This window comes from Glycine soja, chromosome 9 (genome assembly GCF_004193775.1).
Source record: "Glycine soja cultivar W05 chromosome 9, ASM419377v2, whole genome shotgun sequence".
NCBI lineage: Eukaryota > Viridiplantae > Streptophyta > Magnoliopsida > Fabales > Fabaceae > Glycine > Glycine soja.
Genome location: NC_041010.1, coordinates 34,626,522 through 34,644,018, shown reverse-complemented (window position 1 = coordinate 34,644,018; position 17,497 = coordinate 34,626,522). Strand labels below are relative to the sequence as shown.

At 34.7% G+C, this 17,497-nt stretch overlaps 1 protein-coding gene and 1 pseudogene across 3 annotated transcripts; one reads left to right on the top strand and one right to left on the bottom strand.

Annotated features, from left to right (window-relative positions):
• The first annotated feature begins 1,084 nt into the window (after positions 1-1,084).
• LOC114368584 lies at positions 1,085-9,371 on the top strand (annotated as a pseudogene).
• Positions 9,372-11,103: 1,732 nt separating this feature from the next.
• Positions 11,104-16,095, bottom strand: LOC114368581 (F-box protein At4g00755-like). 3 transcript variants are annotated; one of them, XM_028325789.1, is made up of 6 exons: positions 15,771-16,095; positions 14,967-15,184; positions 14,240-14,650; positions 13,943-14,118; positions 12,178-12,296; positions 11,104-11,668 (listed from the first exon to the last, which is right to left on the bottom strand). In XM_028325789.1, the coding sequence occupies exons 2-6, from the start codon at positions 15,100-15,102 to the stop codon at positions 11,386-11,388; spliced, it is 1,125 nt and encodes a 374-aa protein (XP_028181590.1). In that variant the 5' UTR covers positions 15,103-15,184; positions 15,771-16,095; the 3' UTR covers positions 11,104-11,385. The 3 variants fall into 3 exon arrangements, with proteins under 3 accessions (XP_028181590.1, XP_028181591.1, XP_028181589.1); XM_028325790.1 differs by having other exon boundaries at positions 14,967-15,173; XM_028325788.1 differs by having other exon boundaries at positions 14,967-15,118.
• Between the last annotated feature and the right edge of the window lie 1,402 nt (positions 16,096-17,497).

Below are 17,497 nucleotides of genomic sequence, written 5' to 3'. Positions count from 1 at the left end.
ACCACACACTGTTATAAAACACTACTCTCTTCTCTCTCATTTTCTTCTTTTTTTTTCTTTTTTTCTTCTCCGCAATTTCAATTTCATTACACGCTTCGTTTTTTTGCAGCTCGCGGTTTCGCTGTGTGTGAGTAGCTCTAAACGATTCGTTTTGGCTTTGAACTTGTTTTGCGAGCTTCATTGGGAGCTTTTAAATTTTTCTCTACTGATCGATCTCCAATCCTTTTTTGTTTTTGTATTTTAATTTATGTTTAGAGAATTATACATAATTTACTTTTTTTTTCCTTTCATTTTTTGTTTTTTCAATTTTCGCGGTGTTATGTTTAAGGTTTGCGTTTTTCCGTTGTTTGGTGATGCGAGTTTGGGACATTCTCGTATTACTTCGTAGTTTCTTATGATTCTGAATTGTTGTTGTGCATGCTGGGAGTGGAATTGGGGATACTTGTTTTTTCTTTTCAATTCTTTGTTAGGTTTTGCCGTTTGATTTTGGGTTTGAATGTGTCAATTCAGAGCTTCGGATTTTTTTTTATCACTTTGATGTTGATATTTTTCGTGGCGACCATTGTCGTAGTGTTAATAAGAATTGGATTTGGGTTCTGATTTACTTTAGATGGAAAATTGAGTAGTTATAGCTCTGATGAGACAATAAAGGGAGTGGATTTAGACATTTTAATGTTTTGTCACTGGCATGCATTTTATTACAGTGTTAACTGTTACCTTACTTTTCTCTTTGAAGTGAATTTCTCTCTAAGAGTAGGTAAAAACTGTTAGAATTAGGATTTGGTGTGTGAAATTGTTGGGTTGTGGTTTTGCTTCCTGGATAAGGGTATTGAGGTCTTGGTCAATTTGCAGACGGGTTTGTTTGCTAATTTAATTTTTATTAGTTTTAGCTGGTGTTTTCCTTGTGCTGATGAATATGTATATATGTTTTATTCTTTGTTGTTGTCATTGTTAGAGTCATATCAGTAATTGTCCAGTGTTGAGAAGGAAATAACAATTTTTGGGTGCATTTGATGGAACAGGAGTTTGTGGATTTGGTAGAAGGTTGTGCGATAGATTGAAGCTTGGAGATTTAAGAAAAGATATAAAAAATATGACCAGGGGTTGACACGCAATCTGTCTGTTACCTAGAGTTCATGAGCTATTTGAGAATATTTAAAGTGCCAGTTAGGTTTGGCTCTGGAGAGCTACTTAGATTCCAACCAAGGGGGGATGCCCCCCATGACACCTTCTCGGGTGTCCGGAAGTTTAACTCGATCATCTTCACATTCTGGAATTTTCTTTCAAGGAGATGGGCAGTCACAGAATATAGTTAACTCTCACTTAAGCTCATCTTTTGTTAACTCGTCTAGCACGGTTCCAGGAGCTGGTTGTTCAAACCTCGGTCCAGTTTCTGGGGATATTAATAATGCAGTTTTGAACACTGTGACAAACTCAGCACCAAGTGTTGGAGCCAGTTCTTTAGTCACGGATGCAAATTCTGCTCTCTCTAGTGGCCCCCATTTGCAGAGAAGCGCCAGTGTTAACACAGACTCTTACTTACGATTACCTGCCTCACCTATGTCATTTACATTGAATAATATTAGTATTTCTGGCTCATCAGTGATGGATGGTTCCTCTGTAGTACAGTAGAGCTCTCATCAAGATCAGAATGTTCAACAATTGCAGCAGAATCAGCAGCAGCCGCAGGGTGCTTCAAGTGCTACATCTTTGCCTGCATCACAAACTAGACCATCTCTACTCCAAATGGGCGCACAAGTCCCAAGATCTTTCATTCAAGATCCAAATAATATGTCTCATCTGTCAAAGAAACCTAGAATGGATATCAAACAGGAAGATATAATGCAGCAGCAGGTTATACAACAGATTCTTCAGAGACAAGATTCCATGCAATTCCAGGGTCGTAATCCACAGTTACAGGCTTTTCTTCAGCAGCAACAGAGACTAAGACAACAACAAATCTTTCAGTCAATGCCACAATTGCAGCGAGCGCACTTGCAACAACAGCGGTAGCAGCAGCAGCAACAACAACAAATGCAATTGAGGCAGCAATTACAACAACAAGTGATGCAGCCCTCTTCTGCTGGCAAGCGTCCATATGACAGTGGTGTTAGTGGGGTATGTGCCCGTCGATTGATGCAGTATCTCTATCATCAAAGGCAAAGGCCAAATGTGAGTTTTGTTTATTTGCTACATGTGCTTAGTGTTAAATCTATTTGAGATTCACTGTATCATAAGTTTATTTTTGTTTTCTTTTTCAAGGTTACTGCTTTGGTTTCAGGAACTTAGTTATATCTGAACACATTTGTTTATGTGTTGGGTATTTCTGAAGTTCTAGATTAGTTACAACTCTGTTGTTGAATGTTTTGTTTGCCTCAGGATAATAGTATTGCCTATTGGATAAAATTTGTGGCTGAATATTACTCTCCTCGTGCAAAGAAACGGTGGTGCTTGTCATTATATAGCAATGTTGGGCATCATGCACTTGGTGTTTTCCCCCAAGCAGCTATGGTAAGTTTTTGCATTTGTCATTTATCCTTGTTTTTCTTGCTTCATAAATAGGATGCCTTAATCTTTGCTAATAATCAAATATTCAATCATGCATTCAAAATGTTAATTGATTTTATTAGCTTATCATGTAATTGTTGACAACTCTTAAAATTGCCTTTATACTAGAGTTATGTCTAAAATTATTGCATTTATTTTCTTTTATATTTTAGGTCTACACCAGTTTGCTTTTTTAATCTCTTAGTGCTATTGAATCTTTGATGAGTACATACATTGACATTGATATTTCTTTGTTCAGGATGCATGGCAGTGTGACATATGTGGTTCTAAATCTGGAAGGGGATTTGGTAAGTATATTGGAAATTAAAATATTGAGTCCTATATGGTTTGAGAAAACCTTTTTTATCTTCATTTCCTGTTCTCATAAATAATTACAGAAATGTCACTTTGTTTCCTGTTCTCAAAGATTTGTGTAAGAAACTATAAATTGAAGATTTTTTGTTTTCACTATTTCCTTTTCAAATTTCTAAAAATAGGAAACAGAGTGAAAAAAAAAATGACATTTGTAAATATTTTGAAATCAAGAAATGAAAACAGAAATTGCTTTATCAAACCAAACCAAAGCGGCCATTGTGTTGTTATTCTATAATATGTTATTGTGGGAATTTAGTTTCATTGTAAAATTCCAATATGTATTTCATTTTGTTTAACTTTCTGGCTGATAAGTACCCAGTGAAGTCAGTGCTGACCAATGACCACATTCTTAATTGTAACTTAGTTTTAAACTTGAAAGTTAGACAGAGCAAATTCAACAAACTGAGCTTAAATGCGATCAATAATAAGCAAGTCAAATAACTGAGTGTTTTTTTATCGTGCTATAGTGGAAGATGCACAATTTTTGCATTGGATGTACCTGTAAGCTAGATAATTAGCATGTTATTTCTTTAAATTTCCGATGTAAATCTTGTAATCTAATACTATGTCCATTCTACATTTTGTTTACAGAGGCAACTTATGAAGTGTTACCTAGGCTTAATGAAATAAAATTTGGCAGTGGAGTAATTGATGAACTTTTGTTTCTGGACTTGCCACGTGAAACAAGATTTCCTTCTGGTGCGATGATGTTGGAATATGCAAAAGCAGTTCAAGAGAGTGTATATGAGTCGCTTCGTGTTGTTCGTGAAGGTCAACTTCGCATCATATTCACTCAAGACTTGAAGGTTACAAAATTGTTATTATAGTTAAATATATTGTCTATTTGAATCTTTTTATATTCACTTCCTGAAATTCTTGTTATTATGCACAGATCTTATCATGGGAGTTCTGTGCAAGACGCCATGAAGAACTTCTTCCTCGAAGGTTGGTTGCACCACAGGTATGATTCTGCATTCTTTAGAATGCTTTTCACTTTTGCAGCCACTCTTTGTTTTGAATAGATGATGGTGCTATTTAGTACAATATTTCTGTGAAGTAGATCTTCATTTATTGCCTGGTTTTAATCGAAGTTGGGATTACCCTGGAGTGGTCTACTTTGCATGTTCCAAATATTTCTGTAGAATTTTTTTTTTTGCATCTGTACATGATTGTATAATTAACTCCTTGTATTCTTCTATCATATTTCTCGTTACTGTATGCACAAATGAAAATTGGTGAAGGAAACAGTAGTAATATGAACATTTGGGTACAGAAATTTGTAGGCACTAGTGAAACTTCCTTTCTTATTTTATAAAGTATAGAACTGAATATCAAGGAAATTGAAGGTGAATGGTACCAATCAGGCACTAGGGGGGTTTGAAATCGGCAGAGGCAAAGCATGAAAAATGCTTACCTCTCTGAAGTAAGGTTGATTGTTATGGCAATATAGAAGTATTGATTTGGAAGCTAATTCATATGATTCACAAATTTTCAGGTCAACCAATTAATTCAGGTAGCTCAAAAATGTCAGAGTACAATTGCTGAAAGTGGGGCGGATTGGGTTTCTCAGCAAGATTTGCAAACAAACAGCAACATGTAAGTTAATGCATTGTTGTTCCTTAATGATTGGTGTATTTAGTAAATCCTCCTTAGCTGATATATTTATTCTTACTGCACACCTTACATGATGCTGTTATCTTGGAATGATGCACACTGTATTTTGGCTAGATAGATGGAGAAACAACTCCAGAAGGATATGATGCAAATTATATTTCTTCATATTTATTGGATTCTGTGTATGTTTTCTTTTTCTTTCATTGGAGGGAGGTTGCAAAAGCTGTTAGTGATAAGGTGATAGTGGCTCATTTGGGCTTGAGCATGTTTTGTGTTGTTATTGTTTTTAACACAAAAAACTACTTCAATCAAAAGTTATTGAGCATTTTTATTATTAGCTTTGCTAAACACAATATGGTAGTCCAAACTTAGAACCTTATTGTAATAACCAAAAAACAGAAACAGAGATCTTATTGTAGTACAAGATTTTCCTCTGTTGGCATATATGCTTATAAACTGTAGATTTTTTTCTTCTTCTTTTTAATAGAGATGTTTTAAGTTATGCAGACAAATTTTGACAAGGAGGTTATTCAAGACTATGAGCGTCTCAAGTCATCTTAAATATAGATTAGATTTTTTGAGATGCTGCTTCCCTTTTGTTAACCATACTCTCTAGTTGGGTCTTTTATAAGTTGTTTGGTAAAATATTATATGGTTAAAACAGTCTGTGTTACATTTACTTGTTCAATTAATAAGAGAAGTATAATAATTATGTTACATATATTTATTGATTTGTTTGGTGGGATGAGCGTAGTTCAAGATATGTGAGATGTTTATTTTGCACCAGGGTATTGACAGCAGGGCGCCAGCTTGCAAAGATTTTGGAGTTGCAATTGTAACATCCCATTTTTTTTCATAAATAAATTTAAAAAGCTTTTTAGTAAAAATAAATAAATAAATAAATATAGAGCAAATAATAGGCTGAGTACCCTAGGTATAAATAGTTATGTTAAGTCAGTTGCCTCCTTTTGGCCTTATTTTCGTTTTTCCCCTTCTCCTCTCAAAACCCTTTCTTTTTCCCGCAGCCCACCAAACCTGTCTCAGAAAAACGACGATCTCGAACCCGTTCACCGTTGGATCGTCATGAAATTTGATTATCATGTTCGCAACCCAATTCCTAACATTCTCAGCGTTGGGAATTTCAAAATCATATCTGAGCTTAGAGAAAAACCCTTCGCATTGTAGTATTTTAATTTCCCGCAGAAACCCAAAACTGTCTCGGTAAAACTACGATCCCGGTTTCGTTAGCCGTTGGATTTTCATGAAATTTGGATATGTTGTTTGAAATTAATTTGCGCACACTTCCACCGTTGGGATTTGCGAGATAATATTTGTGGAGGGAGAAAAAGGAATCGCATGAAGACAGTACAAGTGGAGGTTTCAATCTCTTCTCCGTCTCTCTGACGTTTGGAAATTCTATCGGAATAATCGGAGGAATAACTGAAGGAATCTCAGGGAACTGCTAGAGAAGCTGCTATCGCTGGCTGAAGACACGTGAGTCCGCTCAGAGGTAAGGGATGAGTTATTCACGATTGGATATTAGTGAGAACATGTGCAGGGATCCTTAGAGTATCAATTGGAATGAGTTTTGAAGTGTTTCTACAATTTTTACTTTATCCTTATAATTATAACTATGAGTTATATATAAATTATATATGTTTGATGAATCATTTGATGTCCCAATGAGAAATTTTTGTGAAATTAATGTGCTCTTGTATTGAGTGTGAACCGTAGTATGAATTGATGAAATTAAGTAAGAAGATATTGAGTTTGTATTTTCCCCTTTTCATGCTGTTTAGTTTTTGTTATAGTTTAAAATTGATATTATATTTGAAATTGAGAAAATTGTTTATGCGCAGTGTTAAATTGTAGCGCAATATGTTAAATGTGTTGAAACATGAGTGTGAGGTCGTGGTATTGTGTAATTCACTAGCAGTGTTTATAAATGGAATATGTGATAAATTGTGAAATAACATGTTACGTTGAGATTATAATATTGTTATTGAGATTGAGTATAAGTGTAAAGTTGAACATGTGTTAATTTGTGAGATACGTGTAAACATGTGATGGTGGATTTTGACATTATGAGGTGTGAAATTGTGAATGAGTTTTGGTTGTGGATAAGTGTGTAGTTAACACTTGATGTGACATTACTTGTGTTGTAAGCTATGAATTGTACAATAACCCGACCAGTGTTATCTTGAGAAAAGCGTTGATGCGCAGTGTTAAAGAGAAAGTGTAAGTTCCTAATTAGGAACCAGTGTTAAAGAGAAAGTGTAGGTTTCCTATTTAGGAACCAGTGTTAAATCGTAGTGCAATTGTGTTGAACGTGTTTAAAACACGAGCGTGAGGTCGTGGGTATTGTATAATTTATGAGCAGTGTCTGCATGCAAAATTGTTTTAGTGGTTGGACCTGAATCAGGAGGGAGAGGCCCTGACGGACTCTTCGAAGTGTAGGCCTTGGGGGTCACCGGGTTTGAGTACTCCTTTAAGCCTATGTTGATCCCATATGGTTGGAGTATTCTTGCAAAACATCGTGACCCTGACTGGTCTCCCTATGATCTTACTTAGTGAGAGTGACCTGACAAACACATTGTGTGGTGTGTCTTGTTATGTACTCCTAAGCGCCCTAGGGTAGTTTTTCACTGACATGGTACCACATTGCATATAGGCTTGAGTCTTAGCATAACTGTCTCATGCGCTTGCTAATTGTTTATTATGAAATTGATGTGTTATTATGTCTTGATCAGAGCGTGTGATTCTTGTGTAATGTGATTGATGATTGAAAAGTGAACTTTGAATGACAAAGTGGTGGAATTACATGAATTTCGTGTAACTAAGTTTTATTTGGTTTATATGATATGTATATCTAGTTGTTTTGTTTCTCTATTAGTTAGGAATGGAATAACTCACTCCCGTGTGTTGTTTGTGTTTGGATCCTGTGATGATCTTGAACTTTGTGTTCGGGGGAGCAGATGACTAGGTGAATTGCTTTAAGGAACCATGTGCTGAAGGACGTCGGGACACAACGCTCTGATAGGATGTGGCATTGGGGTATAGGGATTTATAGACGGCCTTGTTTGAGTCGAAGTGAATTTATTATTTATTTAGAAAAGTTTTATGATAATGTTAGAAAGGTGAATGTGAGTCTGCTACCCTCTTGAAAGGCTTGTATTTAAATATGTTTTAAAAACTTGAATTAAGTTTAATTTTTTTTATTCCTTATTAGTATATATGTGAGGGGTAGAGGATATCACAGCAATCACTTAATGACTTAGGCTTTTCTAAAAGATATGTGAGATGTTTGCAGGTATGCTGTTAAATTCTTGTTCAAAGTTTCTGTTGAGTGTTGATTGGTATATACTATAGAGAAAACTATTCATTTTTAATTCTATATGTTTACTCAATCCTTATAATTGCCTGCTACAATGGTTGACAGATTTCAGAGGTTGTCAATAGCATGAAAGACCTAATAGATATCTGTGCAGAGCACAAAATTGGTGCAATTGGTAATTTGCTCATGGTTTTTATGACTATATTACCCGATTGAGTTCTAATTTTGTTATTTTTTTCTCTCATTGGACTCCTAATCTTTAGTTGTATGAAGCTGTTTCAATTTTAGTTTTTTTTTTTGGAAATATATTTTTATATTGTCAATGGTCTTTTTATATTGATCCAACATTTACTGCAGAGAGTTTGAAAAATTATCCTCTACTAGCAACAGCCTCAAAGGTCCAGATGCAAAAGATGCAGGAAATGGAACAGCTGGCAAATGTACAAGGTCTGCCAACTGATCGAAACACACTCAATAAGCTAATGGCACTGAATCCTGGAATGAACAACCATATGAACAACACTCATAATATGGTTAATCGTGGTGCTTTGAGTGGGTCACCCCAAGCTGCTTTAGCACTGAACAACTACCCAAATCTTCTGATGAGGCAAAATTCAATGAATTCTAGCCCTGGCTCACTTCATCGAGAAGGGTCCTTGTTCAATAATTCAAACCTGAGTCCCTCTTCTGCTTTGCAAGGAGCTGGTCCTGCTTTAATTCCAGGCTCAATGCAGAACTCGCCTGTAGGCAGTTTCCCAAGTCCCCATCTACCCCCACAGCAGCAGCAGCAACAACAAGAAGTCCTTCAACAGCGCACATTAAGTGCAAATGGTTTACTTCAACAAAATCATTCACCGGGTTCCCAAGGAAATCAAACTCTACAGCAGCAGCAGATGATCCAGCAACTGCTGCAGGAGATGTCAAATAACAATGGGGGAATGCAACCACAGTCTCTTGGTGGACTCACTGCAAATGGGAATATTGCAAAGAATGCAATGGGTTTTGGGGGCCATACTCCATCCTTAAGTGGAGGTTCTGCCAATGTTCCTGGAAACAATGGACCTATGTCAAGGAATAATAGCTTCAAAACAGCTTCAAATAGTGATTCTTCTGCAGCAGGTGGCAACAATGGATTCAATCAGAGAACATCTGATATGCCACAAAATCTACATTTGCAAGATGTGGTTCAGGATATTGGTAATGAGTTCTCGGATAACCCCTTCTTTAACAGTGATCTTGATGACAACATGGGTTTCAGCTGGAAGGCATGACTAACACAACTTGGCGATGTAATTCGCATATCTTGTTGAAGTGTTATCTTATTATCTTTGTACAGGACACTTTAAATAGATGTTTTTTTTTTCTCCCATGGTTTTCCCTGTCATTTTCTTGATGGAATTTGTTTGGACTCGGACTCGAGTAGGTGTTTAGAGATTTTATTTGAGGGTTTTTGTCCTGCAAGTGTAATCTACTGGACAATTAAATGAACAATTAGCTTTTTGTACGGCACTTGTATTTTGTGTCAAATAAGTTTAATCATTGCCACTGACAGCAGCATTAACCTGCTGTATAAAAATCAGGATCTCCTGCCAAAATTATCAAACTGGCCAACTGAAAAGCTCAGCGTAGCAATTCAATTTAATTATTTCAAACAGATCCGAGGAAGAAAAATGTGCCATCACCGTGTGCGTACTTGTGGGACGGGTTACAGAAAAAATTGAAAACAAGTGGTCTATTGCAATATATACATAAAAAGCTATGATATATATACATAAAAAAACATTAATAGTTAATGTGGTGCACCCAAAGCTAAAATTTGGACAGCCAAGAATTTTAATTGAAGGGAGTGGAGGATAGTGAAGGGAATTGTTTAGTGTGTAACGATAGAAAATAGGGTATTCAAATGAGAAAAGTAAATAATGTTACATTGTAAACTTAAAATAATAATTATTTAGGAGTTTATTTTATCTTTTTCCACGACATATACTATTACATAATTTAAGCTAATAGCAAAAATATATCAAATAAATGTTCAGTTAAAAATTCTAAATATATAGTTGAATGATAGTAATCATATTAAGTGTTCTCTTAGTTAAAAATTCATAATATATAATTAAAGACTCCTTTCTCTTTCTCTCCCATCTCTTCTATTTGTTTGCCGTTACAATCTCTATTTTAATTAGGAGTATTTGAGTCTAAATATAATTAATGTAAAAAATATTATAAAATTAATTTTATAAAAATCACCAAGCACTGAGGAGTAGTTGAATAATAATAGTAATGCATGAGTAAATCTCATTCATAAACCTTCATTTTATGTATAGAAAAAAAAAATTAGAGTAAAATAACAGTTAAAAACTTATTTTCTTTGCAACCAAATTTCGCTCGTAAACTGAGAACGACAAGCTATTTGCAGCAAAATACCGCTGAAGGCAACAAGGAATATCTACATTGGTCAATTTTGATATGTTCAAGTTCAACTCTGCAACAGCATTTCTCGTTGGGAGAAACGAGAGAATGTGACAAAGAAACAAAGTTTAGATGAAGAATACAAATGAATGGAATTTATAAGCTTTTTGCTTATGCATGGTCCACTCAACAAAGTGTGGATAGCCGCTTCAGCTTCTTACTAGCTAAAGCAGTAACTCATGGGAAACCTAAACTCATATCCAACCAAACGCATATCTTAATCTTAATTGCCCATTAAAAGGAAATTCCAGTTATGTTTGCTCTTGAATTCATGCGCTTGCTTAATTGCCATGACAAACCTATCAACCGTCAAAGCAAAAGTTCACTTACACACAACCAGTAACAATTTTTTTTTTTGGCTCCTGCTAGGAATAGTCCTTCAATAAAATAATTTCTACTTTAAGTTTCTTAACTAATGTCTTAAGAACACTTATAAAAAAAAAATCATGGGTAACACAACCTTAAGCATAAAAAAACATTACCAACTGTACCAATCTTTATCAAAAGAACTCAAACTTTGTCACTAGTAAGTCCCCTCCAATTCCAGTAAAGAATAAAATAAATGAAACTCTTAAAATATGAGTAAACATAAAAAAATAAGAGTAAAATCAAACACTTATACTTTTAACTTCACAATTTATTTTATCACGATCTCAACCGATTATTTTGCATATACACATTTTATTCTCCAAAATATACTCGCACCTAATATGGCATATTTTAAAGGTTCAAACAAATGATTGCCTGCATCAGATGCCACCAGGTTGGAACACATGATTGATTAGAATATGTGGAAGAAGTGTTCCATCATCATTCTTATCATCAATACAAATTTCGTTATTAGTTCAAGCCGCCAGAAAATTTGTGTACAACCTATCCTTAACAACTAGCCAAGAAGGCAAGACTTATGTAACAAAGAAATAAAGATGAAACTTTGCCTCTGCCCCCTACTTATTATTGTGCTCAACATATTCCATGCTATACAGATTTTTGGACCAATGTCTTTCATTTGAGAATTGAGGTACTTAATTACTTACATTTATTTTTCATTGATCATCATTATCAACTACAACAGGATCAGTAGCAGTACCAAGCAGCGCACTCAAGAGAAATTGCTCCCAACGTCTCACACCCCTCTGCATTATGTTTGAGGTTATTGTTCGCAAGCGCGACGGATTGCTTGAGTCACTTCTCTGTGATGATGTTGAAGAAGACACATAACAATCTATTTGAGGGCAGTATTTCAAGGTACACTTCCCTGACGGATGATGAATTTTGACGTCAAATTCTGGCGAAATTGATCGTCCCATGGCTTGAACATGGGAGATGCTGCACAAGTGCACATAGTAATCCAATTTATCAATGATGGAAAACAGATATGCAAAGCTACGGCAATTCTCTCTTAAAATAAAAAATCATTCTACATTAGGAAATCAAGACAAATAACTCGTGGACTCAGAAATCTCGATCAAGTTGGAAACAACTGAAAAGCTAATTAAGATGTAGGCATTATTAGGCAATGAACTAACAAAAAGAAAGAAGTTACAGTTTTTCATCCCATTAGGAGAACAACATGGTGAAATAATTCAGCATCCAGTGTATACATAAGTATGGTATTTTAATAAAATGTGATATTTGTTATATTAGTTTTCATGTTTCGAAGATAAATGCAAGGAATAGTATTCTGAATTTCCATCAAAACCCACGAGTGGCATAGATGTCACGAAAGAACAGATGTCAAATTTAAGAGTGGAGTGATGGAAGGGAAAGAGAGCAAGTTCTCTATTTCAATTCAGCGGGTAAATGTGAGAGAAAAAGAGTAGGTTTGAGAAACAAACCATATGTAGAATAATTCATCCATTTCTTGTTTTTGAACTCTACCCAACAGCTCAACTAGCAGTACACCTCCAATGCACAGAACAGGTTCAGGTAGCTTGAATTTTTGCAAGCGGTTTTCCTGTAAAGTCAGTATGTCACTAACTTATTTCAAGTGTCAAACACAAGCATAAAATACTGTATTGTAAAAAAATAAAAATGAGGTCACTCCACCCAAAAAGAAAAAAAAAACATATTTTGAGCAATAATCCAGTTCATTTCATTAAAATATTAACAGTCACTTCTTTCATCCCAACCTACCAATTAATCAAGCTGAAGAACTGCTAATTGTTAAGACTGTGACAAACCCACAATAGAAAGAACTGAGAAAGCTAAAGAGAGAGAAAGAGAACAAAACTGTGAAGGATTGTTGAATCTCAACAGAAATGGGAGAGAATCCTGCTTCTGAGTTTCAAGAGTTTCTCCTTTGACAGCAGTCTCTGATCTGTTTCCAAAACTAACAAACCTGAATGCCCCTCTTCTAATGTATATAAGCCAAATCCCTATGCTCAACAACTTTAACTGCCAAACCACTTACCTATTCTAATCTACCTAACAACTCATCAGGCTCTATCAATACCGTTCCTTCAACCTTGTCCACAATGGTGAAATTGGGGAACCAAGATCTGATAGTAGCCATATCCTTCCCACTGTCCTTCCTCCTAGGATTACCATTTTTAACAAATAACAATCTCCCCTTTTCACGTCAAAATCACGATTATCATACTTTCTTTGAGGCACCTAGGCATGAAGACCAAATAGTTGGCCACACTGAAAACATCTACCCTTTTCCCTTCTGCCAAATTCATGATATGACAGCTGCCTAGCTCGCCGCTTTGTTGTGTGTATGCCCTATGACCACTGGGCTTAGTGGTGGAGCACATTGTAGCTCTACTTCCCTTTTGCACACTTTTTTTCTGAATCATTGTTTGAATCAGTGTTATTCTTGAATAAGACCAACAACAGTGTTCCCTGAACCAGAAAGGGTACATCCACTATAGTTGCTCCCGACTGACCCTGTTCCTGGCATAAATACTCCATCTGGATGATAACTGAAGTGTGCCCCAGAGCATAGGACTGAGGTCCCAAGAGGGTACAAGCAATTCCTCTTTGCTATCAAAGGCCGGATTTAGGGCTTTCATAATATTGCTAGCACCACCATGTGTCCAGACATTTGCACCACCAACATTTTGAAAAGCTTCTTCATCCAAGCAATCCACCACATCAGAGGTTGATGCCATCTAAATTGGAAACCTCGAATTTTCTTGCAGATATTGGGGACCCATCAAAGATGGAATTGAAATGCCGTCATGTTAGCTTTCTCCTTTGTCAGCCATGAACTAGTCAAATTGTGGAGGTTTGCGCATTGGGTAATGCTCTATTTCCTCCTCTAACTAAACAATTCTTTCCAATCTTTACCACAAACATCCAGTATTCAGGGTGAGAGGACACGAATGCTAGAAAAAAATGATCTGTGGTTTAATATTCAGCTGAATGATACATATAGGTTTACACCTCTAAAACATACTTCACAAACTAACATTACTACCCAGTAACTAATTTAGCTGCAACTACCAACTACCAGTAAACCAAGAATGAGAATTTAATAAATAAGTGAACGATTCCCATAAAAAAATCAGTGGATGGATTTCAAGCTTCCTCTTTGATTAATAAATTGAATGGATAAAAAAGAATATGCAAAACCTGCATTTTGATAGTGCAACTCACTTGAAACATTGGAAATTCAGGTGAAGTATATGTCCATATAAATTGATTATCGCCCAAGACGTCATTAGTAGCCATTTTATCCACAGCACTCTCTAATTCCATTGGGTGTCTCGGATGGCCCATTCTGAATCGGACAGCCTTAGCCGAGTATATAGGGAAGCCATGCTGAAAATATGCTGACAAGTAAACATAGTTTCTTTGTCAGAGGATTAAACAAAAGTTCATGATCCTCAATATACCTATTTTTCAGATTAACTTGATACACACAAGAGAGTTTAATTTAGCTACCAGGCTAACCTTGGAAAGGATGGACATAGATTTCCGTAACAAGACATAATTTTGAAGCAAGCTTATAAACTAAAGTCTCAGGAACAGAAGGATGACTTTCCCCTTTGCTTGACCAGTATGATGCTCTATATTGAGTTCTATCCCCAGGCTCCAATGTATGTAGAATGCTTTCTTCTGGGTAGTTATCAGTGCTAGATGCACTAATAGATTTTGAGATGCAATTTTTCCTCATAGGAGTAAGACCAGAAGCCAAGAATGCATAGACTCTATGAATTCTCTTAAGAGACTCCCAATTTACATAACTGCCAAGAGTGTTGATTAGTGGTTCAATAATGTTGTCAAGTTCAACGATATGAGCAACACCAGATATTTCAGGAAACATTTTCAAGCAAAGTTGCTTGCAGAGGCCTTGTTCAATAACTGCAGAATATTTAGAGTGAATATTAATACCATATAAATAGCATAATAAAGCCAAAGAACAATGAGTACTCAATGCCTTGTATTTCAAACTTCAAAGGAAAAACCAGATCTTATCCAAAATAAAATATACAGGACAATATAGCATTACCGAAGTTATAAATTTAGAAGCTATAGCAAATTTAATATAGCATAAACAAAACCTTTCCAAAGAAATAAACATTCAAGCAAATCAAATATGCACTTTTTGGACAAAAAGTCCATAACACTAAAATGCTACCAGCCTACCACTACAAGTGATTAAACTCAAATTACTTACCAAATCGGTGCCAAGAACTGGAAACAGCCGAAACCCGAATAAGATCACAAGGGTCATCCAAATGGGTGAGAATCTTGATTGACATGTCAGGTCCAAGCAACTGGATGAAATCCACTTTGTTCTTCACTTCAGACATTTCCAAATATCAAAGTCTGATAGCAAACAGAACAGCCAAAGATCAATCATCAATGCCACGCATACTGATACCTAAACACAAACTGAAAAATTTCGCAAACTTGGTGATATGGAAGAAAAATTCTTCAAGCAACTAGCATTTCCCCAAAAATCAATTAATTGTGGAGGAATTTAAGGAAAATCCACATAACGAGTTGAAACTATTTCCTTCATTAAAATTCCACATTAGACCCTATCGCAATTAAAGCACTGGACATTAAAAAGTTGAATATTTTGGCTACCTCAAAGTTTGGCAAGCAGAAAAATTGACTTTACAAAATTGGCTATCCAAAAAGCCTAAGAGAAAAATTGTTCAACTTTACCAAATTGTGTCACTTGAAAATTGATTGACTAAATTATGAACCAAAAAAACTTTTTTTTAAGAAAAAAATGAAAATATCTAAACATGTCTATTTCTAACTTACTGTTTTTCTTCCCATAAACTTCCTACAAATCAGAATTGACATGGCATTTCAACAAATCAGAAAAAGGGAACAAGATTGTTACTTTGGTCAGACAATTAAATTGATGACCAAATAAAGCTATACCCAAATAAGGAAACATGAGAAAAAGACTTTATATATACATAAATACAGAGAGAGAGAGGTAAAATATGGAAAAAGGAGTAACCTTTTTTCTGCAAAGAGGGTGGTGGATCTGAAGAAATGAGAGATGTGGGAGAAAGAAAGAGGAAATGGAATGGAAGCAGGTGAATGGTGTTGGGTTTGGAACCGCTGTCTGTGAAGGACAGAGAGTCTTTGTAATTGTAGTTACAGATCAGAATGAGTCAACACTTGTCTAGATTTATGTAACCTTTTTCAGAAGAAACAGAAACATTATCACCATGATGACGAATTTAGCGTACATATTGTTGAATAGAACAATCAAGTAGATCAATTTTAGCGTGAATGATGAGAACAATCAATTAATTTGAAGGCAGATTCGTAGAGGATAAGATAGGATGGAACAAATTATTGTATGCTATTTTAATTAATTGTTTACTGTATGATTATTTTATGAATAAATAAGAGATACACTTTAACTCATTTATGTAATACTTTTTTTGGGTGTGTCAAAAATAAGTTTGGATAATAATTATTTGGCAAAATTATATTTTTAGTCCCTCAGTTTATCTTCAGTTTCGAATTTGGTCCTTCAGTTATTTAATTTACGAATTGAGTTCTTCTATTTTATAAAATCATACAATGTTGATCCCGTGAACAACATTTGGACGTTGATCGCAAGTGATGTTGTCGTCTGTCACGTGTCACGTTCTTGTTAGATGATGATGATGATGACTCTCACGGTCATATATTGATCAATGAAAACAACAATGTATTTCATCTTTCATGGTGGAGTTGACACATGACACGTGACAATTATCATTCAATGTGACTCATGACCGTCAGCATCAATAACGTCCAATTGTATTACAAGAATAAAATAGGTGGACCCAATCTGTGAATTAAATTACTGAAAAATCAAACCTGAGAATAAAGATAAACTGCGAGACCAAAAATACAATTTTGACTAAGTTTAATTAAAAAATAAATATAAATTCAAGGTCTTAATTAAAAATTATTAGACAATTCAGAGATCTAGAAATTAATTTAACCGTTTTTTTTTCTTCCAACTACTGAGTTTGTTGGATCACAGGCCATGTGATTGAATGATTAGTTGATTACAAAAATAATAAAGTGATTTGACTTGGCTAACTTATCTTAAACAGTAAGTACAATATCAGTATGTTTAATGCCTACAGTAACGTAAAAGTGAAATATTATTTCCCTACCGTGCAAAAAATCAATTATTTGTGTAATTTACACAAGTATTCTTTATTTTATATAGGCTTAAAATACTAATAACACAATTTTTAATACATTCTTTTTAACATATTGTTTATTCTTAATTAAAATTTATTGAATTATAAATGAGATTAATTAAAGATAATAAAAATTACATTATTTAGTAGTTTTACTTAAATTTTAAATAATAATAGAAATTGTGTTATAAAATGTATTCTTAATATATATTTTCTTTTATGTACAAAAGAAAAACATTAGTAAATTAGTTAATGTATGGTTCATCGTATGAAGGTAAAGAGAGTTTCTATTCTCACGTCTGTTTTGTTATTCCCATCCCAAGCTTTATTGTATCTTTCTTATTCCAAAAATACTATTTTCTTGGAAATATGATCCCAATGATCAAAATACAACGAAATAGTGTTTTTATTGTGTAAGAGGAATAAAAAAAATTAAAAATAATGAAAATGTAATTTTATTATATATTTGGATAAAAAAATTATATTTTTATTGTGTATTTTTTTTTACCTCAACACAATAAAAACATTCCATTGT